The sequence below is a fragment of the Garra rufa genome, chromosome 5, assembly GCF_049309525.1.
Source record: "Garra rufa chromosome 5, GarRuf1.0, whole genome shotgun sequence".
In the NCBI taxonomy this organism is placed as follows: Eukaryota; Metazoa; Chordata; class Actinopteri; order Cypriniformes; family Cyprinidae; genus Garra; species Garra rufa.
In genome coordinates this window covers 25,180,132-25,204,390 of record NC_133365.1, presented here as the reverse complement: position 1 = coordinate 25,204,390, position 24,259 = coordinate 25,180,132, and the positions used below count along the sequence as shown (strand labels likewise).

The 24,259-nt window shown below is 35.5% G+C and overlaps 1 protein-coding gene across 2 annotated transcripts; it reads right to left on the bottom strand.

The window, feature by feature from the left end:
• Positions 1-23,915, bottom strand: kcmf1 (potassium channel modulatory factor 1). 2 transcript variants are annotated; one of them, XR_012355580.1, is made up of 8 exons: positions 23,720-23,915; positions 14,372-14,539; positions 10,458-10,597; positions 6,702-6,803; positions 3,420-3,597; positions 2,998-3,283; positions 543-858; positions 1-246 (listed from the first exon to the last, which is right to left on the bottom strand). XR_012355580.1 is itself a non-coding variant. In XM_073839771.1 (7 exons), exons 1-7 carry the CDS (start codon positions 23,733-23,735, stop codon positions 597-599), a joined length of 1,152 nt encoding a protein of 383 aa, XP_073695872.1. In that variant the 5' UTR covers positions 23,736-23,915; the 3' UTR covers positions 1-596. The 2 variants fall into 2 exon arrangements, 1 of the variants encoding a protein (XP_073695872.1); XM_073839771.1 differs by having other exon boundaries at positions 1-858.
• Positions 23,916-24,259: the final 344 nt, after the last annotated feature.

The following is a 24,259-nucleotide window of genomic DNA, read 5'->3' as shown; positions in this document are numbered from 1 at the left end:
TTTGGGATATTTTGCCTTTTTAATGACAAGGTCATTAAAAATCATGCACGCTGCAAATAACCTCATGCAGTAGTTATGGTAAACCATCCAAGCACTTTTTATTCATTAATATTCATAAATACACACAGCAGCTTCATTAGAGAAGGTCTCTTGTTTCCTCTTCAGTTTTTGAATGTGGAGTATTTATAAGGAGAGCCTTTTGCAAGACACAGGAAGCAGAGGTCTGCCACAGATACCTACGCTCACCTGCTAAAGGAAAAAAATTAGTTATGTGGAATTGATTATCAACTTATATATATTTATTTATATATTTATATTTCTTATTTTCTCTCTCTCGTTCCGTTTATCTGTCTCTCGGTTTCGCTCACTCTCTCACACGCCTGTTCTGATGTATTTTGATTTTTTTTCCTCTCGCTCTCCTTTCATGGATTTATACAATGTAACAAAGGTGACAGACCTGAAATTACAATCACCAAAAAAAAAAAGAAAAGAAAAAAAAAAAAGAAAAAAAAAAATTAGAGAGAGCTGTGTTTTTTGCCCACCGTCATTGGCAGTTACAGCACAGAGGACATTGTCTGCGTTGTGGTGGGATATCATCAAAGAGGAGGTGGTGGAGGCTCCTTGCCTGTGGAGCTCTCCTTCAGGTTGAGGCTCTCCAGAGCCACATCTAAAGGCATGATGTCCACGCAGCCCATGGCGCCGAAGTCAGCAAAGTCTCGCCTTTCGTCCTCGTCGGAAGACGAGCTCTCTTCTCGCATTAGTGTGGACAGCAGCAGCTCCTGCACGAACAGGCTGCGGTCCGCGCGCTCGCTCTCCAGCGCCTGCCGTTCTGCCTCTGACATTTTCGGCTCGTTCAACCTGGTGAAATTACATGGACAAATACAAAACTCAAACTGTAAATCTATGAAAATCCATAAAATTCTGAATTTTCTGTTGTAATTTCCCTAGAACCTGCTTAAATGGTTTAATTAAATGTTATTTATAAAAGAGCAAGGCTAATCAATTAAATTCATAAAATTTCAACAATTACAACAGTTATCTTTTCCGAAATTCTGTGTAATGTTTATTTTTTCTGGATTCTGTGTTTAATTTATCTTTAAAAATGTAATAAAAGGACAATAACACCATTACTTTTTTGGCAAACAAAGGTTTTATGTTAAATTATAACATTAACAAAAAATATTTATAATTCCTTATAAAAAATGTTTTAAATTGTATTATTGTTATCACTTTGCAAAACGCATGTACTGTACAAAATAAAGTAACATATTTTTTTTGCCATAATTGTAATAAAATCCAAACTTAAAAGACTTAAATTTGGAGTTTGAATTTGAAGTTCACACATTCATTTTCTTTTTTAAGCCGACTTTATGAGATTTTCCTCATAATTACATTTTTATTTCACCTTCATTAGGAAATCAGAACAGTTTTAGGACGTTAACATATTTGACTATGTACCAAAAAATATCTGAGTTGTAATGTAAAAAAAAAAAAATCTGAAATATTAAAGTCTGTATTCTAATTCAGGAACTAAAACATGCTTGTACTTATTTTTAACTAAATTAATAAATGAGATGGAAAAAAGCTTAAATTTGACAAATTGACTGACAAATTGACTAGGGGTATGCGATGACAAGAAATTATATTGTGATATTTTCTGGAATTTTGACGATAACGATAAATTACACAATATTTTGCTGAGCGTGTTAATTGTGTTGGTATTTTGGCAGATTTAGGACTGTCGTGGACAGCTGACTGCCAAAGCTTTTGATATTCTTCATATTCTGTGTGGTAGAAATTACCTTTTCCAATAAGTTTAAACAGATTTTTATCTCTTATAGGCATTTTTACCTTTATAAGACCAATTTTTCGAACCAAATTAAACGTATGCATCATTTTTTGTTAAATTCTTAGATTCTTAGATTTAATCAATAAATTAATAGTGTGAATAAATTGCAAGAAATTGCAGGGCTGTTAAAATTAAATGAAATCAGTATCAACAAACTATGTGTTTGCAATGCAGAGGTGGCACAGAATCTGCATCCGAAGTGCATTCACACAGACTGTTTACATGTCTTTACTGTTGACATGAATGCAATTAACCTGCATTTACAAATGCATAAAAATATTGTTTTGATGTTTAAAAGGAAATGTTGAATACTGACATATGAAATGATTTGGGGGGAAAAGGGAAAATATACTTTACATATAAACCTAAAATCACTAATAGGTGGCGGCAAAGCACTGCACAAGTAAGTCATTGAGTCATTTATTTCAACGATTCGTTTAAACGGCCAAATCATTCAGTCAGAAAACTTTTTTGTGTGTTGCTCAGAGACGCAAAGCAGTTCTGCTGTGGCTTTGTTTGGAACCACTTTCATTGAAGAAACAGAGCAAAAGCAGTTAACCTGGATCTAAAATGTAAGTCAATTAATATTAACTTCTTGTTTACTGAACTGTTTTATAAAATCAATATCACATTTTTGCTGATATTTTGAGAAAAACTGTACTCTTAAAGTGATATTAACTATAGCAGATGCTATAAATATATGTATATTATATATATTTTGCTCCCTTATCTGGAATTTTGTGGGGAAATCTAAATGTGTTTTAATAGACTATATCACGCAGTGAAAGCATGAAATAAATATGCTCGCACAGAAATATAACCAACATTTCATAGTGTATGCGTACAGTCTCTAGGTTTGTTTTTGGCGATATACTTGATAATGTCAAATCGCATATGATTTAATCGTAGATGATATATCACACACCCCTAAAATTGACTAATTTCATTAGGTCATTAAGTGTCAAAGCCGCAACTACCAAACACTTCTTTTTACTTGTATGGAAAAGAGTGGGTTTGACATTCTGCTAAATAACTCAAATTGTGTTCTATGGGGAAAAAAATAACAGAAGTCAACAGAGCTGATAATGTAAGAAAAATCGCTTTAACTCTTCAACAATCCTGAGTGTATGGTTCTATCTGACCCGTACCGTGTGAGAAGAAACTGGGAGCTGTGGGAGGCCAGTGGGTTGCTCTCAGTCATGGCTGTGTTTGTGGCGGTGCTGGGCGGCGGGATGCTGGCGCTGATGTTGCTAGGGTTGCTGCGTTGGCGTGTAGCGTTACGGGCCGTCTCCAGCTGCTGGCGCGCCGCCTGCGCCTGCTGGCGCTCCAGCTGAAGCTGCATTTGCAGCTGCTGCAGCTGCGAGGCCGAGGGGCCAGAAGAGTTTAGCTGTCCTCCCGCAGAGCGCCGCACACCCGACAGCTGAGAGAGCAACTCTGGTGATGTAGACACAAGGGGAAAAGAGAAAGACGGTATAAAAAGTGTGAAAAGACACTTAAAATGTCACTTGAATCAAGAAAATTACTGTATTGTGTAGATGCTCCCTACTTCCTGTTCTTAGACATTACACACCTGCGATGGGGTCCATGGCTTCCCTATTGCTTGGAGAGTAGGAGGAGCTTTGTGAAGAGGAGAGCCCACCAGTGGAGCTGCTGGTAAAGTGCATGTTAGTCCGGCGTGCCCGCGGACCGCCCAGTCCCCGTCCAGGGTGGAACATCCGACGCACGTGCCGCACGCCGCTGCTCTCATCGTGCACAGGCTGGTTAAGGAGCAACTTGTTAAAAATGTGTCACCACAAACCCAGTGCAGAAGATACATCACATCTTATCCTGAATCTCCTAACAATAGTCATTAAAATACTGAACGCATATGGCACAATGAGAACTGGCGTTCACGCAGAAAAATTAAGGTTTGAGTCGTAATTTTATTACCTTTTTTGCTCCACACTTTTTTTTGTCACTTTATCACTTAACTTTGTCAGGAAAAAAGGCAAAAGCCTGAAAATAATCATTAATTTTTAAACCTAAAAAGTATAAATATGCCTTACTAAATATGCCTGCTGGAATGATGAAATTTAAAAAAGTTCAATTCCAGAACAAATATATACAGATTATTTACTTATCCCCTTGTCATCAAAGATGTAATCATAAAGAAATGATGTTTCTTGAGGAAAACATTTCAGGATTTATCTCCATATAGTGATCCCAGTCAAGGAAGAAGGGTCTAATCTAACGAAATGATCTGTTATTTTCTGAAAAAAAAAAAAAAAAAAATTACATATTGTATTCTGGTTCAAGACAGTTAGGCTATGTCGAAAAGCTTCCAATCTACTTTATCCTTCAACTTCATAATTGCCCTACATCTTTGTTTTACCTTTTTTTGTAAAGGGAGTTTAATCTTCTTTGCATGTTAACTTTGTAAACACAGGTTTGGTACTTTTGCAACAATGGACAATTTTGAAGTTGGAGGAGAAAATGAGATTGGAGTTTTTTGACCTGTTTTTGACTCTTCTTTCTTGGCTGGGATCATTTAGAGCCCTTTGAAGCTGCATTTAAACTGCATTTTGGACGTTCAAACTCACGGGCACCATTGAAGTCCACTATACGGAGAGAATTCCTGAAATGCTTCCCTCTTTACGACTGAAGAAAGAAAGACATGAAAATCTTGGATGACTTGGATGAGTAAATTATCTGTAAATTTTTGTTCTGGAAGTGAATTTATCCTTTAATAAAACTTTGCTGTCTATGGGGGCCTTTGCATTGAAGGAACCTTTTCATACATTCTAAAATAAAATGGTGGAAGTTCCTGGTCTTTGGTGTGTTTACACCACAGGAAACTTGGAGCAAATTTTGTTCTAGGAATGTCTTTTGATGAAACTAAATTAGCTCCTACTTCAAAAGAGGTTCTAACCTAGAACAACACAAACAATCAGTTACATAAGTGTACTGTACGTTGATTTAGGGCTGTACTTTCATATTAGGGAGTTCCTCGAGCATCATAAATTATATTACTTCCAGTGTTGGGGGTAACGCATTACAAGTAACACGAGTTACGTAATCAGATTAATTTTTTTTTTTTCAAGTAACTAGTAACGCATAACTTTTAAATTTACAGGAAAATATCGAAGTTACTTTTTTACCCATCCAACATTTCCGGATAGATATGTGTTACCCATTCTCAATGGAGAAAGTGCCTAAGTAACATTGCTCAAAAAAAGTTTCACCACTTATCATCAGCCTAACTTTTGATGTGAAAAGGCTTTTAGTAGGGCTGGGCGATTTGGCCTAAAATCAAAATCTCGATTAATTGAACATTTTAACTCAATTACGATTAATGAACGATTATTTTATTTATTAATAAAATTATATTTATATAATATTTATATAGTATTTATTTTTTTGCCCTCGTAGTTCTACAAGTTTTGTACAGTAAATATGTTTACATTTTTACAAGTGAGAGATTTTTGAATGAAGGGTGCATTACTTGATTTTAAAATAATTGAAGGAAACACACACTATCTACTATCTATGATTATTTATTGAACATCAGTGTTGAACAACTGAAATTAAAGCACATGTTGCTTAAAACGAAAAGTCAATTTTTTCTAAAATTAGTGAAAATAAATAACTTGCTCTTTTGGAAACAAAATGAATTATTTTCAATGTTTTTATATTAAAAGTAGAAAATAAGCAGTATTTGTTCTAGATAAAATTACTCTTGTATATTCTGTAAATACTTTTTACTGTATTAATACTGTTTAAGCTCTACATGGACATGTCGGCGGAATAATGTAACTTATCGGAGCAGGGTCACGTGACTCCACACGCGGTAGTGTTTTTAAAGGGAAAGTAATTGAAATAATCGACCTGGCAAAATTTGACCGATTACAGGTTCTAAATGTCGATTTCGATTACTTTTCGATTAATCGCCCAGCCCTAGCTTTTAGTTTTGCTGATTTTATTAAAAAATAAACAACCAAGCCCAGCCCAGAAGAGAAAAAGTAATGCAAAAGTAACACAACACATTACTTTCCATAAAAAGTATCTAAGCAATGCAATCAGTTACGTAACGCAATACTTCTATACTATAGTTCAATTTGTAGTTTTAACAAAATCCCTGGAGCTGTCAAATGTTCACCAGATGATGCAAAGTGACAATTTTGTTGTTCACTCACACTCATGTCAATTCAAACTTGTATGTCCTTACTTTCAGGGAACACACTTGCCAGTCTTTTTAATGAATTTACGATGAACGGTGACTTAATTGTTTAAGATTCAAATTTGACACAAAGGCACCATTAAGGTTTTATAATAATTGTCTGAAATTCATATTTATATTCACAGAGAATCTTCAGTTCCAGTGAGCTTTTATATCCTGCAACCAGATCAAGTTGAGTGAACTGATCCAAAATCTGATCCTAAGGATACAATTCAAAATATCTTTTATATTTCATAAATCAGACATTGGCATTCCTTTTTGAAGCTTGAAAGCTTTTACTCTACTTGCACAGAAAAGAGCTAACAGAAGTATTTTTGAAATATTTTTTGTAATACATATAATTAAAACCATGAAGGTTTGGAGTGACATGAGGGTGAGTAAACAGAGTTTTTGGGTTCTGTGAGAAGAACCTTTACATTTTCTTAAAGATGTACAGACACAAAACCTCAATAAACCTTTGTAAGATTTTCTCTGAAATGACCCGAACATACACACACAGGCCTCGGTCAGTATACATGAGCAGAACCAATGTGTGTAAACTGTAAAATCGTTCTTACGTAAAGAATAAATTGAACACTGAATGGAAGTTCATTATATACTAGTACATATACACGTTAGGTTAAGATAAAAGGATATTAAATCTCTAGGTGCTCTGTGTTCAAGTGTGAGATGAGCAGCAAAGTCATCTGTCACATGATTGGGGTCGCCACCAGGCAAAGCTGCACAGATTGGGCAAATCTGAAACAGAGAATATGCACATGTTAAAATACACATGCTTATTCATGCTTAGGTTATTTTCATTAAAATCAAAGCTAATATTTATTCCATAGAAGAGGAACTGTTGATATTGTTATAATTATGTCATATCAGCGAGCAGATTCAAAAGATGTGATATAAAAATAACTGCAGATTATTATTACTATCGGAAGGCAACTATTACCATTATATTCCTACAATATATTCATATATCTCTCTATCAAATGATCCATTATCCATTTCAGGAAAGTAAGAACCTATATTTAACATTTTTAAAGTGATTCTGTCTGATTAGCTTCATTTTGCATTAAAAGCACATGAATGATTAGTTCAGGAATTTGACCTTTTCTCTCAGTGGTTGGTGAAAATTCACATCATGTTCTGTGTACATAGTTTTGGTGTAAATTCCTGCAGATGATCTGTGTTTGCTGTGAACAGACTTTATTTGAAGTACTACATCAAACTTGGATGATAAAGGTCTTGAGAAAACCTGACATTGCTGTACAATAGGGCTGGGTTATATAAAAAAAACAAAAAAAACAAAAAAAAAACACAATTCCTTGATTTTAATTTTATTCTTATTTTAATGAACAAACATTGATACTTAAATCCCAAGAATCGAACTATGCTGTTTCAGTCGATGTGCGAACAAAACTGTGGGAAACATTATTAGGGGTGCTCCGATTGATCGGCTACTGATCACTATTGGTCGATAATCGTTTTGGGATGTTTGATCGGCGGTCAAAACAGAAAGCTGTTCTGGGTTCATGCAAGTTTGTTTGCATTGCGGTCCAAGCTGATAAACGGTCAGCGCTGAGCAGCTCAAACATAGCGCCTTAGTTTCACTTGCCGTTTGATGTTTCTCATCTGAAACAGAAATGGCAGTGCTTATGAGTTGAACAATGTGGTGGTCGCGGCAGAAAAAAAATGGTCGCAGTCTGGAGCCCTGTAATATTACCGCAAGTGTCATGCGCGCTTCAGAACGAGTAGTAACCATTCAGTAACACAGAGACACAGAATTCATATTTAAACAGTCGTTTTGCGGCTTAATATTATGCTGCCTTCATGTGCTATCGTAATTATGGTAAATACCAAAATCCGACATCTAAATTGCACATGAACACCCACTCACGTTGTAATTTCCACTGGAAAGCTCAAAATTTTTTATGATACCCGAGTTGCCGAGATGGGATAAACTTTGACCTTTCAACATGGTGGACAGCAACGAATCTATACTGAATGATAAGCATTGCATGATGTTAAAAGTTCTCTGCTGTTTAGTTGGTTAGCTTGTAGCCCCCATAATGCTGGGGCATAAAGGATTTTAATAACGTCGCTATTTAAACGTAGTGTTGTCTTTAAAAATACCGTTAAGAGAAGATGCTAGCTTGTCGTGGCTCGCCTCCAGTAGGGTGCTGTGCGGTACAGTGTTCTGAAGGAGGCAATTTTCTCATGTTATTTTATTTGGGCTGTTTTACCAAAGTAGCATGTGAGGACAAATTCCGAGTCCACCATGTTTCTCTAGACTACGACAAAAAAAGCACCTGAACACGACACACTGGTAATTTCCATTTCACAAGTGGAAAGCATCATCTTTCCCATATCACATGAAGGCAGCATGAGTCCATATCATGATTTGATTTAAGTGTAATGACCTACTTTTGATTAATGCATCCAAACTTTGACAAATTCTGTGACATTCCGCGTTAAACTGTAAATTCCATTTTATGACTGAATTCCGCAATTCCGAAATCATAAGGCCCTACATATGAGACATGTCGCTGTTTTACTGAAATACTGCCAAACAGCAGACATACTGCTAGAACGTTTATATTTTTTCTTTGTGTTATAGATGCTAGAATTTTTTGTGGTAACGGTGGCATTTCCGAAACTAGTATTGTAATCGGAACAACCCTAATTGTTTGTGGTAAATATGAACAAGGATTGATACGAAAATGTCATAGTTCCACCATGAATGCATATAATTAAAGTCTACTGTGTTTCACAGTCAATGCATATGGGTTTTTGGCTAGGTTTAAAGGAAACAAGCATTTATAGATAAACAAGGCAATAATATATGGCACTTGTGGAGGTAGGAAAACAAAGCTCTTTATTAACAACAGGATTGCTTGTAATAAAGATTTAAATGCAAAAGAAAAGGCAGTAGAACTGATTGTTTCTGTTAATAGTAATTTTTACATTTAGAATGTTTGTGATCACATAAGCAGTTTAAATGTTTTGACGCTTGCTTGAGCAACTTAATATATAAATCTAGAAGTAAATGCAAAAGTAAAAAGCATTAAAAAATGTGTTGCTTGTATTTATTATGTTTAAACTAGTCTATGAAAGATTATTATACTGTGTAAAAAAAATGATCAAACATTTAGGTGAGATAAATATATATTTTTGAAAAATTCCTAAAAAATGCTCTGCTTCACCTCTCAAATTCAAAAACTGATTAAATGCCTAAAATCCTGATTGGAGTTTCACTATAAATTTTCACATGATAAAAAGAAGACTTCAAACAGATCGGTATCGGTGAACGGGTCAGCAGATACTGCTTCCTGTGATGGAAAATCGGTGATCAGTCTCAAAAATCCTGATCGGAGCACCCCTAAACATTATTTGTAGCGAGTCTACCATCCAATAAATCGGAAAAGGCTCTGTTACTTTTAATTTGAAAAAGTCTCATCTTTCAAATTCTGTCAATTTTTTTATTCAGTTTTGGCACTCCTTAAGCATGAAACATGTTCACTTATCTCTGAAATTTTACTAGTAGTTATAGCACAAAATAAACATCAGAAGGTATGTTGAAAGAAACCGAAATGTATAACATCTCATTACTCAAAGTTTCAACCACAGAAAGACAATGAAACAATTTGTAAACAATGTCATGTCACCTCAGTAAATCTGTTTAATGTAAAAAAAAAAAAAAAAAGAAGAAGAAGAAGAAGATTGAATCAAATCGAGATTAAAACGGAATTAAATCCTAAAATTCAGTGTCTCAGTACCCAGCCTTACTGCACAATAGTCATCATGGGATAAAACCATGTCCTAACCAGACACGACGCGACTCTGCAATGTGCAATTAAAGATTTCTTTATCCTGTTATCAAAGTTTTGGCCCTAACCAATTGAAACAGTGATACACTGCGCACAATAGGGACTCTATTTCTGAAACGTTTTCTATTATCTCACATATGGATTGTGATTTGTATAATCTTAAAATGATTTCATTTAATTTTTAGTTTATTTATCATTACAACAACATTTTTTAATGTGACTTTAAAAGTCAATCGTGACAATAGATTATTTACTTCAGATCTTAAAGGAAATTAAAAGGGACAAGTCAAAGCTGTGAACTCTATGTGAACAAACAAACTAGTGTAATATATGACAAAGATTGTATTAGTCAATGTGAATGTAGTTTTAATGTTTAAATGATTTAATTTAATTGATTTATGTATTTTTTGCTAGTGTAATACAGCAAACAGTCTTCTGATTGGCTTTTGCGGTTGATATCGTTATGTTTAATTTGGAGAGTTAATTTGCTTGTCACTGGAATCGTATTGCATCCCGTTTAGTTAGGACTCTGTCTAAAACACATGATTTCAACAAAGACAGCATGTGTACTCACCACCTCTGTAGAGGTCTCTGCATGCTCTGAGGTCACGTGCTCCTGTAGAGATGTTTCCGTGTAGCCCATTTTACCACAGTAAGGACAAGTAAACGATTGAGGCTGCTCTACTGAGAATGCCTCCCCCCCATAATACAAGTCTGCAGAGAGTTCAGATATAAGTCAAACACAGTCTCTTTATTTATCATCACCATCATTGCTAAGACCAGGGCTCAACAGTCTGGATGATCTGTTCACAGTCTGTAATGTTTTGAACAATACAATAAAGTTTTTTTTTTAGAAACAGATTTTCTTGTGAAACTGTACAATATAAAAAAAACTGACATAACTTAATTTTTCTGAAATATACACTGTTATATGAAAAAATACAGGATTGTTCACTAGATTTTGTTCTTTAGTGCAAAATACAAATTTGTACAAGTAAATTACTTTTATACAAAAAACCAACTAAAACACTAAACCATAAAGCAAACAGTTTAAAAAAAATATCTCCAACAAGTTTTTTTACAGGGCACATTCCTACTCAGGGTTCGTACAGATACTGTAAAATGAAATTCCAGGACTTTCAAGGACTTTCCAAGCACTACTTTTTTGTTTTCAAAGTCTTCAGAGATCTCATTTATGTCTTCTATTTCAAATTCTAAAAAAATATATAAATTTTGAAGCACATGCAAAGTATTACTACTTAAGTATTACTAAAGTATATTACACTTTTACTGTAGTAAAACTATGGTTAATTTTCTTAAGGGATCTGTATTTGTATATTTTCTTTTTTTCTTTGTTTTGTTTTTAAAACTGTATTGCCTTAAGAAAAAAAATAAAAATCAGAAAAAAGATTCGCGAAATCACTCCGAAATCCTGATATGAAACAAATGATTTGTGAACCTGCACTGAAGTCCCGATCTGAATCAAATGTTTTGCAATCCACTCCACGAAGATCCGATCCAAAGCAAAAGATTCGCAAACACACTCTGAAGTTCCGATCAAAAGCAAAAGATTCACGCCCCGCTCCGAAGTTCCGATCTAAAGCAAATGATTCATGATCCAAGCTCTGAAGTTCCAATTTAAATCAAAAGATTTGCGATCCACGTTCTGAAGTTCAAATCTAAAGCAAAAGATTTGCGATCCACGTTCTGAAGTTCCAATCTAAAGCAAAAGATTTGCGATCCACGCTCTGAAGTTCCAATCTAAAGAAAAAGATTTGCGATCCACGTTCTGAAGTTCCAATCTAAAGCAAAAGATTTGTGATCCGCACTCCAAAGTTCCATTTTAAAGCAAAAGATTCATGATCCACGCTCTGAAGTTCCGATCTAAAGGAAAAGATTTGTGAACCTGCTCCGTAATTCCGATCTAAATCAAATGATTCGTAATCCATGCTCTGATGTTCCAATCTAAAGTAAAAGATTCACGATCCACACTCTGAAGTTCCAATCTAAATCAAAAGATTCACGATCCACGCTCTAAAGTTCCAATCTAAAGTAAAAGATTCACGATCCACGCCCTAAAGTTCCAATCTAAATCAAAAGATTCACGATCCACGCTCTAAAGTTCCAATCTAAAGTAAAAGATTCGCAATCCATGCTCTAAAGTTCCAATCTAAATCAAAAGATTCACGATCCATGCGCTAAAGTTCCAATCTAAATCAAAAGATTCACGATCCACGCTCTAAAGTTCCAATCTAAAGTAAAAGATTCACGATCCACACTCTAAAGTTCCAATCTAAAGTAAAAGATTCACGATCCACGCTCTAAAGTTCCAATCTAAAGTAAAAGATTCACGATCCACGCTCTAAAGTTCCAATCTAAAGTAAAAGATTCACGATCCACGCTCTAAAGTTCCAATCTAAAGTAAAAGATTCACGATCCACGCTCTAAAGTTCCAATCTAAAGTAAAAGATTCACGATCCACGCCCTAAAGTTCCAATCTAAATCAAAAGATTCACGATCCACGCTCTAAAGTTCCAATCTAAAGTAAAAGATTCGCAATCCATGCTCTAAAGTTCCAATCTAAATCAAATGATTCGCAATCCATGCTCTAAAGTTCCAATCTAAATAAAAAGATTCACGATCCACGCTCTAAAGTTCCAATCTAAAGTAAAAGATTCACGATCCACGCTCTAAAGTTCCAATCTAAAGTAAAAGATTCACGATCCACGCTCTAAAGTTCCAATCTAAAGTAAAAGATTCACGATCCACGCTCTAAAGTTCCAATCTAAATCAAATGATTCGCAATCCACGCTCTAAAGTTCCAATCTAAATCAAAAGATTCACGATCCATGCGCCGAAGTTCTGAACTAAAGCAAAAGATTTGTGATCCATGCTCCAGATCGCTAATCATTTGACTTAGATTGGAACTTTGAGTATTGCGAATAATTTGACTTAGATCTAGACTTCAAATCGTGTATCGCGAATCATTTGACCTGAAAATCATTCAATTCATGTAATGATTCATGAACCCGTTACGATCTAAATCAAAAGATTTGCGATAACCGATTTGAAGTCCCGTTCTAAAACAAATGATTTGATTTACGCAAACTTCAGACCTAAATCAAATAATTAGCAATTTGCGAAGTTCCAATCTAAATCAAATGATTCGCAATACGTTATTTGAATTCCTGATATGAAACAAATGATTTACAATACGCAACACGATTGGAGTTTCGAAAAGCTTTAGAGTCTTGCAAAGCGCCGTTCCACCCATCACTATGTCTGGTTTTTGCTAGTGAACCGTTTGAATCAATTGGAGTGGTTCCAGAGTAAATGTATCAATTCATTTGGTTCATCTGTTCCTATTTTTGCATCTTCAGCCATGTTTACACAGCACTGTCAGTTCTACCACTTGTACCTTTGTACCCTATTGTTTTTCAACATTAACTGTAATAAGCAAAAAAAAAAGTATGTTGTTTTTTGAATTGTGTGAATTTTGCAAGAAAAGATGCATTTATTGACAAAATTAAACACTTAGATACATTATCTTTCAATAATTCAAGCACTTTCCAAATACCTCATCAGTAATATTGTTATTTTCAAGAGTTTTCCAGACCATAAATTTCAAAGCAGTTTAAGCACTTTAATCACCTTGTACGAACCCTGCATGTTTTTGATCAACCCTACAAAATAATAGAACTATAACATAGTAATAATAATAATAATAATAATAATAATAATAATAATAATAATAATAATGTGATTATTACTAGGGATGCACCGAATATTCGGCCACCGAAAATTTTCGGCCCAAAATGGCCCAAAAGTGCATTTTCGGTTGTTTTTTGAAGACTTAAATAAAACTCTTAATTTTCATTGTTGACTGCAGTGTTATTAGGGGTTAAGAAAGTCTTAATTATGATTTCAGGTGGTCTTAAATGTGGGGACTGAAAGACAAGAATTGCGATGAAACTTCAAAAGGCTATCCATTGAATAAATATTCTTTGAAACTTTAATATTAATTTATGCAATTGCAATGCCTTGATTTTAGTAAGATTAGTACACAGTCATAGCCATAAATGCAATGGTACTAATAATTGGCATAATTCTTTCGGTGTTTCGGTTTTCGGCCTTGGTTTCCTCTTTTTCGGTTTCGGCCAAGAATTTTCATTTCGGTGCATCCCTAATTATTACTACATAATTAGTTAAACAGAATAAAAATATATATTATAACACCGTAACTTCTGTAATGTAAAGAGTTTTAAAAAATAAGTCACTAAGTTTTTTACTTTTTTTGTTACATACAATAACATGCATCACATACAGATGTCTTAATTTTATCGTTTTTTAAAACATCAAGATTTTATTTTAACAGGTTATCTGCCAAGCATAATAACATACAAACATACATAGAGCAGTCGAGCCACATAAGAAATTATTATATGAAAAAGAGTAAAAGGTATTGCATTACTGGGCATTCCAACTTACCAAAGTCTACCCTGGTTAGTATGCACTGCATTGGGTGCTCCGTGGTGTGTCTAGTTGTTGTGGCTCCACTTTCGTAGCAAGATGCACAAAGGTCGTAGTCGTAGCAAATTAAACACTTGTATCGGCGCCCTCTGAAGTTCCCTTTTAAACACGCATCACAGCTCACACCTGCGGGAGAACACGGAGGCATTTAACACAGAACAACAGCAGAAGTCCTATGAAGACCCCGATCGCACTTATCACAGACAGTGCTCGCCTGGTTAGCTTCTATCCATTCTAAATAAATACAACATCAACATTTCACATGACTCACGGCAGACACCAGGGCAGAAAACTCATTCAAAGCAGTTTTGCCTTGTTATGGGTGGCGTGCAAAGCAGGAGGGAATCATATCACAGCACTGACCACTGGATTTTTTTGACATTTGCACAGTGGACTAAAAGAGGGTCAAATTTACACTGTCAAAACAAATGATTAAGGACATGGCATATGTTGTAACTCTCTCTCTCTCTCTTTCTCATTGAGGGAGAAATAATCATATATTCATAATATTTAGTAAAACTGGTCCAGTGTAAAAGTGAACCAGAGCTGAACTTCCTAAACCTCTGGATTCAAATTATGGGACAACATCAGCGAAACCTCTGAATACTCTGCAGTAACCATCCATATTAGCCCGAAGCAAAACACAGTAGAGCTGATCAAAGCTCAGATGATCCAAGTTCCACTGTGGTCTTCTGACCATCATCAACAGTGGTGAGGAGAAAACCAGACCGCTGCTAAATACACACTGAATCATTTAAACAAATATTCCCATCAGGCATAAACCTACTCCAATTGATTAAAGCCAAATGAAAAGAACGTCTCTTTATAATAACCAACAAAATTTCCAAAAAGACAGTGGAACTAGAAGATCCTGCAAAGCAACAATGAATCTTTTTGTAACCAGAAACTTATATTAGACCTCAGTGTTGACTGGGAAAAGCCTCTACAGTAAAGTCAAAGTGTTTCATGATGTAACGTCATACTGGATGTTTGCAAATGAAGTCTTGGACTGCATCACAATTTGCATATGTTTACTAAGCACACTGACTGTTTGGTAGCTCCACCCCGTTTTGGTTACTGATGTTCAAACAACTATACAGAACATCATGAACAATGTGAGTCTTTATTTATTTTGTCAAATGCAACTGTGTCTACTAACTCTTGTAGCTAGTGGTTCTCAACCAGGGGGTTGGGGCCCAAAAGGGGGCCTCAGCAAACATCTATGGTGCCTAAAAGATGACTTAAGTCAAAAATCAAAAAGCTAAATAAAAAAAAAATATTACTAGGGTTGGGTATTGTTTAAATTTTATCAATTCCAATTCTGCTTATCGATTCCTAGTTTTGATTCCAATGACAAAAAAAGTCAATTTTTATTCTGCGTTTTTACAAAGCTTTCTGTTGCAGCTGAATAACATGAGCAAAAATCAGCAACCTACAGAACACTAAAGCCCCGTTCACACTAGACGCGACTTCTGTCGCTGCATGTAGCCAGAGGCTGGCGATGAGGTCGCGAGTGGGCGTTCTCATTACTGGTTGCTTAGTAACGTCATTTAACAGACGTTTTTTATCCAAAGCAACTTTGGAAACAAAGACAAGCAGGTTACAATTCATTTTAATGCAGTTAACATTATTTTTGTATGTGGGCATGGACATGTCATATGAAACAGGACAATCACTGCTGGAGCTGAAAGGAGAATGATCAAAAGCACTATCGTCTTCTTTCCTATTGGCTGTCGCTCCCGAAAGTCGCTCTTCATTTGCATAAAGTTTAGAGATTCTGAACTTTGCCGCGTCGCTGGACATCCGGTCGCCAACGGTCGCTGACGGCCGCTGTCGCTCTCGTCGCCGGAAATCGCCGGCTCTCCATTGAAATGAATGGGATCGCGTCGCTTAGTCGCTGCATGTCGCGTGTAGTGTGAATGGGGCTTTAGGCCTAAGAGGAATTTATGCCTATGGTTTTAACAAAAATACCACAGCAAAAACAACTAGACCAATATAAATTGCAAACATTAAATTGTAAAAGCCAAGTAAACAGTCAGAAACAAAATAGGAACAAGCAAATAAATTAGCAATAGCTTAAATAAATACAACAGAACAAATTGCAGGTACAAAAATTTAAATCAAAAGCTTAAAAACACTGCATAGTTTTCATTAGTTCTCATAGTTTCATAACTAAAATATAGATTAATCCTCATCAGAGGCAGACAGTAGTGAAGTATTTTTACTTTACTGAAGTAACTGTAGTTTATCAGTGTTTTTATTTAGAAAACTTTACTTCACAACATTCCAAAGCATAATATTGTACTTTTTACTGCACTGCATTTCATATTAAATATGATTTAATACCAAATTTCATTAGAAATCTATTACTTTTTTTTAGTTTTACTGAAGTAAAAGCAATTCAGATTTACTTCAGTACAAGAAAGTACTACATTTTTAATGTTCATAAGTATTAAAGGTAAAACAAACAACAACTTTTATTTATGAAATGTAGTGCAGTAAAACGGTTGCATGCGTTTTATCGAATACCCTGTTCTTGGAAATTTGGAACTGGTTCTAAAATAAAGTCGTTTCTCGATGCTCAACCCTAATTATAACTGAATTACTAAAAATGTAAAAAAAATAAAATAAAAGAACAACTTTTATTTATTTAACGGGCCAATATATCAGTCCATCACTACTATTATGTATGGGTCACAATGGTCGACTAGATATCCAATAACTGACTAGTTAATTAGTAATGCTGTCTAATTTTCTCTTACATTTTAATTAGAGTTTAGGCATAGTTGTTAAAGGGATAACAACATTTCAAACAATTTTGGTAAGCAAACTGTTGCTGGTAGCCATTGACTTGCATCACTTCTTTTTTCCTTACTATGGAAGCCAATGGCTACTGTCAGTTTTTTAGTTAACAACATTGTTAAAAATATACTTTTGTTTTTGTTGTCAAGCTGTTCAAGTCTTACATACACAACCCTCAAGAAATGTTCTGATCAATTCTGAACAAAGCCCAAAACCCAAATTATACAGGGCTTTTTAAGACTAATTAGTTAAGGTATGTGAATTAGGATGCAGCCTCGATGAGACAAAGCAGACAAAAGCTTCTGACAATAATCTACACAGAAAAACTGCCGCCATGGACCGCTGGGAGGAATTAACACAGAGAACTAATTCCAGAATCAAATAATGAAATGTTTGCTTGTAAAATTGAATCAGATAGCCTCTTAAGTTCCCGAGAGGAAAAATGTAGCCTGAGAGATTTTCAATGTTGACTACTGGCCACACTTTTAGTCTGATATTGTGGTTCCACATATCTTTGGGTTAAAATGAGGTTTGGTGAGTTATAACTAGCATTTTCCTTTCTGACCTGCCAAATGACCTCTGCGGTCTTTTCACAGCAGAGTCCTGCAAACAAACCAAACTACACATTCAAACCAAACCACAAGAGGAAGATCTACATTTGCTCCAAATGAAAAATGCCCAGCTTTCTATGCATTTCAGTTTCCCTTTTTCATTGAGAACATCAAAGTTCTCAGTGTTTTTGACTCCAAGGTCCTCCATTGCCCACCATAATATCTTAAGGCTTGACACTACCAGTTTCGGTAAAATTTAACTTCAGGATTACAAAAGTTTTAGGAGCTCAATGTTTTTGCAAATAAATTTACAGTAGTTACTCGTGATTTACTGGATAATGATTAAAGCTAATGATTTTTAGAAATAGTTTTACTCAATTTCTACCTGATAAAGTATTTTAGAGCTTGGCATAACTAGGAATGTTTTATATATTCATTCAACATGTTTTAAGATTTTTCAATTAAAATGACTTTTTCAAAGAAAAAGAAAAAGTTCCTATAGGGAAAGAACTGAAATAGCAAAAGTAGTCACCATTTGAAGTGGATCAAAACCTTTCATCAAAGTTGTCTTAAAACCAAAACAATACCCGTTTTTGTCTTAGGACAACTTTGATGAACTTTGATCCACTTCAAATGTTGACTACTGTAGATTTTAGTTGTTACAGTTTAATGCCATTAATGTTTATTTTGTCCTACTTCAAACCATCTTCCGCCCCCTTAGGAAGTCTGAGGTCTCCTAGAATTCATCCTGCCATCACAAACTTTTGAAACCTGAAATTGTTAACCAAGTGCCATTTTAATAGCCTGGGTACTCGTAGTAATGGGTTGTCCGCCAATGAATAAAAAAAAATACAAGTAATTGTGACTTTTTATTTCACAATTCAGACTTTTGTTACAATTGCTAGTTTACATCTCACAATTCTGACTCAAATTCAAGAAATAAAGTCAGATGTGCAAGATATAAACTGAACTCACAATTCTGAATTCTTTGTAATGCAAGGAAAGTCTGAATTATGAGAAAATTTCGACAATATTGTCTCGCAATTCTGACTCAATTTCTCGGTCAGAACTGCAAGTTTATGTCTCTCAATTTAGACTTTATTTCTCAGAACTGTTAAAAAGTTTGTGATAGCCTACCTCTTAAAGGCTAAAGACTATGCTTCAATACTTTGCCACTTGCTTGAGCAATTAAATATATAAATCTACATAGAAGTAAAATAATTTGAATAATAAATTGTGTATATTTACTGTTTAAACATGAAAAGGTCTATGAAATATGGAACTACAGTACTGTGCAAAAAGACAATCTTAATGCTGAAAAAGCATTTCCAGTACCAATAATAGGACCTGAAATCAAAATAATGGACATGTTGTGTTTGTGGTATACAGGCATAGCAGCCCATCCTGCTTCTGCACTGTATGAGTACTGCACACGCACTGCAGATGCACAGCAAACAGTTTCTGAAACGGCCGTTAGAAATGAAAAGACAAAAATAGAAGTAAAACAGAAACATTCACTGATCAACATTTAAACCCTTTCCTTCAGATGCTGAAACCAAGTTTCTGTGACCATACGAAGTATGAATATTGAATGAGGCAAGCATTGTGCATGATTGGTTGGCTGTTACCCTTTAACCTTACAGATCTGCTTTACACTGTTAGCATGGTAAACTCTCAGAGATACTATGTCTCTAAATTCATTCTCTTAAAAGAATTACAGCTAGCATCAAAGCACGGACGTCTCTGGCCACTGCAACGTGCGGCAACAGCGCTGCGATTCATAGACAGCACGTCAAGTCAAAAATAGTTAACTTCTAAAAACATGTCACACAACCCACACTGGCTAGGTGATTATGAAAAGATGCCGTTTTAAACATTCATTGTCTGCCGTCTTGTTGTCTTATAGACTAGTGTGCTAACTTCAATATAGTAGTAACACTTTACAATAAGGGTCTTTTTTAAATATTAGTTAACTATTAAAAAAATACAGCATTTGTTAATCTTAGTTCATGTTCATTTCAACATTTACGAATACATAAAATCAAAAGATGTATTTTCACTTTATTTAATGCAGCTGAGCTAATATTAGCTAACAAAACAAAAAAAGATTTCTCATTGCTAGAATCAGAATGTTAACTAATAGGACTGTATTGTAACATGTTACCAAAACTGCCAGTACAATCACCAATACAGCAGTATTATGAACTTCAACTAATATTTTCTAAGTACAACGCAGACACTCAGCCCTGCCATCCACGTTTGCTTGCCTTTCAATTATAATGGCAAGTTACATGGCACGTTGGCAGAAGCTGCATCTGTCTCACCTGTTTGTGTCATTTTCCAGATCACATTTGATCTAGATGTAATTAAATCACCAAAAACGCATCATAGCAACTTGCCCCATAAAGCAAAAAAAAAAAACTAACTAAGAGTAACAGTGCAAAAATAATAAGAACCTGCCTGCGCTGTAGTGGACACGTCTCCTAAGAGAATCAAAACAGCACCATGGCTACAGGTGAGCTCGAGGGCCTTCCTTCATTTACTTGCTTATTTCCCAGTACAGCGTTGTGAGTTCAGTTCTCACTCAGAGCAAAAAGCAGCGTCTAACATTGGTGCCATGACCCAGATGAGGCACTGTGATGAGCATGGGAACCGGGTAATGGATCCTAACTAGTTTATCATATTCTGTGCACCGAACAGAGCAAGACACTTGTTTCATTGGGTATTATCTCAGCCTCGCATACCACAAATCCAAATTTTGCTTAATGCAAAAGTAAGGTCAGTCACATAAGGCATGACATCATCTCTTTAGACTTTCAGTGATCTAAATTATTCATGAAACACACAATTTAAATTCTGTTTTAATTTGATTCTGTATTAATGTGTTAAGTTTCTATAGCTGATTTAGTTGAACATAGTGCTAGCAGTGCCAAATGTCAATTCTCAGAAAATGGATAAACTGACAAAACTTTCAATTCAAAATTTGGATAAAAGCATCTGACAAATGTATAGCCTAAGTGGTGTCTTGGTATCCATAGACAGTCCACACTAAATAGTGTAACATAACCTGGTCATAAGGGTACTTTTTTTTTTTAATTAAGCTTTATACATCATCTGAAATAATAATAAATAAGCTTTCCATTAATGTATGGTTTGTTAGAATAGGACAACATCTGGTTGAGATACAACTATTTGAAAATCTGGAATCTGAGGGTGCAAAAAATCTAAATATTGAGAAAATCACCTTTGAAGTTGTCCAAAAATTAAGTTTTGATATATTTAGGGTAGAAAATACCTTCATGGAACATGACCTTTACTTAATATCCTAATGATTTTTGGCATAAAAGAAAAATCAATCATTTTGACCCATACAACGCATTTTTGGTTATTGATACAAATATACCCGTGCTACTTAAAAAATGCAATCATTTTGTGTAATAAAACATTTTTTTTTTATCAAATTGCTGGTGTTGCTGTCATTATAAAAGTAACAAGGTTCTAACAAGGCCTGATACAACCACATATGGCATCTAGGTTGTGGTTCTCAACCAGGGGCCACTAGGGGGCCTTAGCAAACTTCCAAGATGGGTTATATATATATTATTATTAATATATCACATTAATGAAACTGCAATCTAAAGTCAAGATCTTAATTAAAATATTTACTTTTCCCACTCAAAAACTAGTTTTTATTTAAGAACATACAGTTTGTGAAACTTATGAAATCATGAAATTGCATTACACCGTTCTTATTTTCACATATAACATTTAGTTTCTGTTACTAAAAAGTTTGAAAAGTTTTCATAATTACAGCAGAAATCATGGAAATGTATGTATACAGCCTGTATAGAAGAGTCTTCAAATATTGTGAGATGACTGAATCAAAACCATTGGTCTTGAGTAGAGAGTGAGCAAAAATTGAATATTAGTAATTATTAAGCATGCTGGGTTGGCAAAGGGACAAAAACATGTGTAAATAAGCTGCAAATAATTGATCAAATCAAAACAAATCTGTCTTATTTTCATGTAATAAAGAATAAATGATAAAATTTGTCATTTATTTTTGTATTTCATAACCCTATTTGCTATAATGATAATTGTTATATTTTTGCTTTTAACTACCTATTCTCCAACATCTGTTTCTCAAATCTGAACAAAAATTGATGTCTTTTGTAAAATAATCGCTCCAAAGAAGAAAAAACTGTAAATTTCTTGGCAGCTGACATGTGTTAATAACCCAAGGGGACTCCTTAAGTATGGACTTGTCTAGTCATATCTTAAATATCTACTGTATAAAACACCTTCGCTCTATGAGCAAATGTTAAGCATTAATTACAGAATCCAGATCCTCTATTCATACGTCAAAGCGAATCTGCCGTTGAGATTGTATCAAAGAATTGAGCAGCTGCCAAACGATCACCAATCCAGATATTATAACAATAATTATCTGAGGTGTTGCGCAGCACTAGAATCCTTTGATGGAAAGCTACTCTCAAGCACCATGTGCTGTTCGCAGAAACTAGACGCATATGTAAGCAGTCTTCATTCACAGGCAGGTGACAGCCGCCGTCTTGAAATCTAGTGAGCTGCAAACCCAGACAGCATATTTGGGAATCACAAGCACATATGATGCCTCACTAAGATTTGAGACGGACATCAAAAGCAAGCACTTAACAAATGCATTAACAAATTATACCTTTAATAGCCCAAAATGAGTTATTAGGAATTTGGTTTGATTTAAACATATATAAAGTAATATAACTATTACAACATCCCATGATTAGATACGCAAGGCATACTATGGTGTTTTTTTGGACATTCTTTGCAGTGTCATTAATACTATGGTACATGAATATCAAAATGTATAGTATTATTAGCACCTAACATACATAGGATTTTTAATAAGTGAAAAACAAAGGGAGAAACGCACAACGCTACTGAGGAAACCAAACGTACTGAGGAAATACCATGTTAAAACTCTAAAATTCCACAGTAAAACATAGTATTACCATTGTCCCATGTCCAAAAGATTATGGCAAAACAGAGGTAATGACTTACATTAAAGACAAAACTATGACAGACTGAAACCGATGTTTCAACGCAATGTCAGTGACACTTTATTAATTTGTTAAGCATTTCTAGCTTATTGGTTTTAAACTGACAGTCCTTACTGAGGTTCTGCCGAATTTTAAGTGCACTTAAGTGCACCCAAAGTGACTTTTAACAGGACAAATGTGTCTGAAGCCACATGATCAAGCCAAGAACTTGAATGCTGAATCTCTTCCTTGTATCCAAACATACTGGTTTGTCTAAATACTGAATGTCTTCACAAAGGAAGCTAAAAATATAAACGCGTTTCCAGAAATAATTGAGTAAGATTCGCAAGCAATCACAGCTATGGCTTCACTGACACCAGCTAATGCTAAATCCAGACGTGCAAGTCATTCACTTGTGCTGGCCTGAAACATGACATGACTCAAGACGGCTCTCACACACAGAGACACACTAACATGAGCTCCAGAGCGGTCAGACTGAGCTCTATGAGCGCTTAACCGACTGAGTTCATGCCTTCGGTCGTCATTCTAGCAGGGCAGGGTAACTTGAAGCAGAAAGCTTTAAAAATAAGTGTCTTAAATCAGGCCCAAGCGAAGCCCTGACCTCTCCACGGGCTACCTGCGGGAACACACTCGCACTCAGTCCCGCGGCCGAGCAAGCCGCAGCAGGCCCGGCCTAGCACACAGGCCCAGTTCAATATCACACTAAGCGGCTCCCAGAAAACGCCCTGTGCGCTAGCAATGCGGTGTAAGTACATAAAAGGTTGCAAAATTCACGGCGGCCGCCATGATGAGTCTTTCCCAGTGCATTTGAATTGAAAACATGGCAACCCCGCGGGTCAGCACTGGCCTACAATTCAAGGCAACGACGCAGCGATCGGCGGTTTTTTCGCACCTACCTTCATGTCGGGACATCCTACAGACAGTGACACAGCCCCTCCTCGGGCTCCCTAACGTCTATGAGTCGGAAAGGTGCCGCTAAAAACGAAATAAAAGTGGGACGCGGTCTTTCTTTCCTATTTTCTCTCTTGAAGATGGATCCGGGGCTTACTTCTCTCCGCTTCCCCCTCCCCGTCTGTCATCAAGCGACTGTGTGTGTGTGAGATGGACCGGGTGCATACGCGGACTGCCGCCAGGGGGCGCAGGACTCATCTACTTCTTCTTCTGTGGTGTTTGAAGGGCGGTAAACTCGTGGAGCTCTTGAATGGGGTTTCTGGTAGTGTTGACATCGCCATCTACTGTAGCTAAAGGATTTTTGTTTATTATTCACAAGAAGAAATACAGTGGAGCCAAACGTATGTGGAATTCATAAACGCGTAAATTTACTAAACAATAAAAAATAATACCTAATATAATCTGAAACCAGGTGGCATTTAAGTAAGCACAAACATACTAATTTCCTCAAAGAGGTTTGTTAGGTTTTACATTTAAAAACAAAA

Bases quoted from the DNA above. Each gene is read 5' to 3' on its own strand.
- kcmf1 (XM_073839771.1), bottom strand. The intron at 3,284-3,419 runs GTGTGTAATGTC...CTACATCACCAG, and splicing joins AGCCATGGACCCCATCGCAG to AGTTGCTCTCTCAGCTGTCG. The intron at 859-2,997 runs GTACGGGTCAGA...TAATTTCACCAG, and splicing joins TCCCAGTTTCTTCTCACACG to GTTGAACGAGCCGAAAATGT.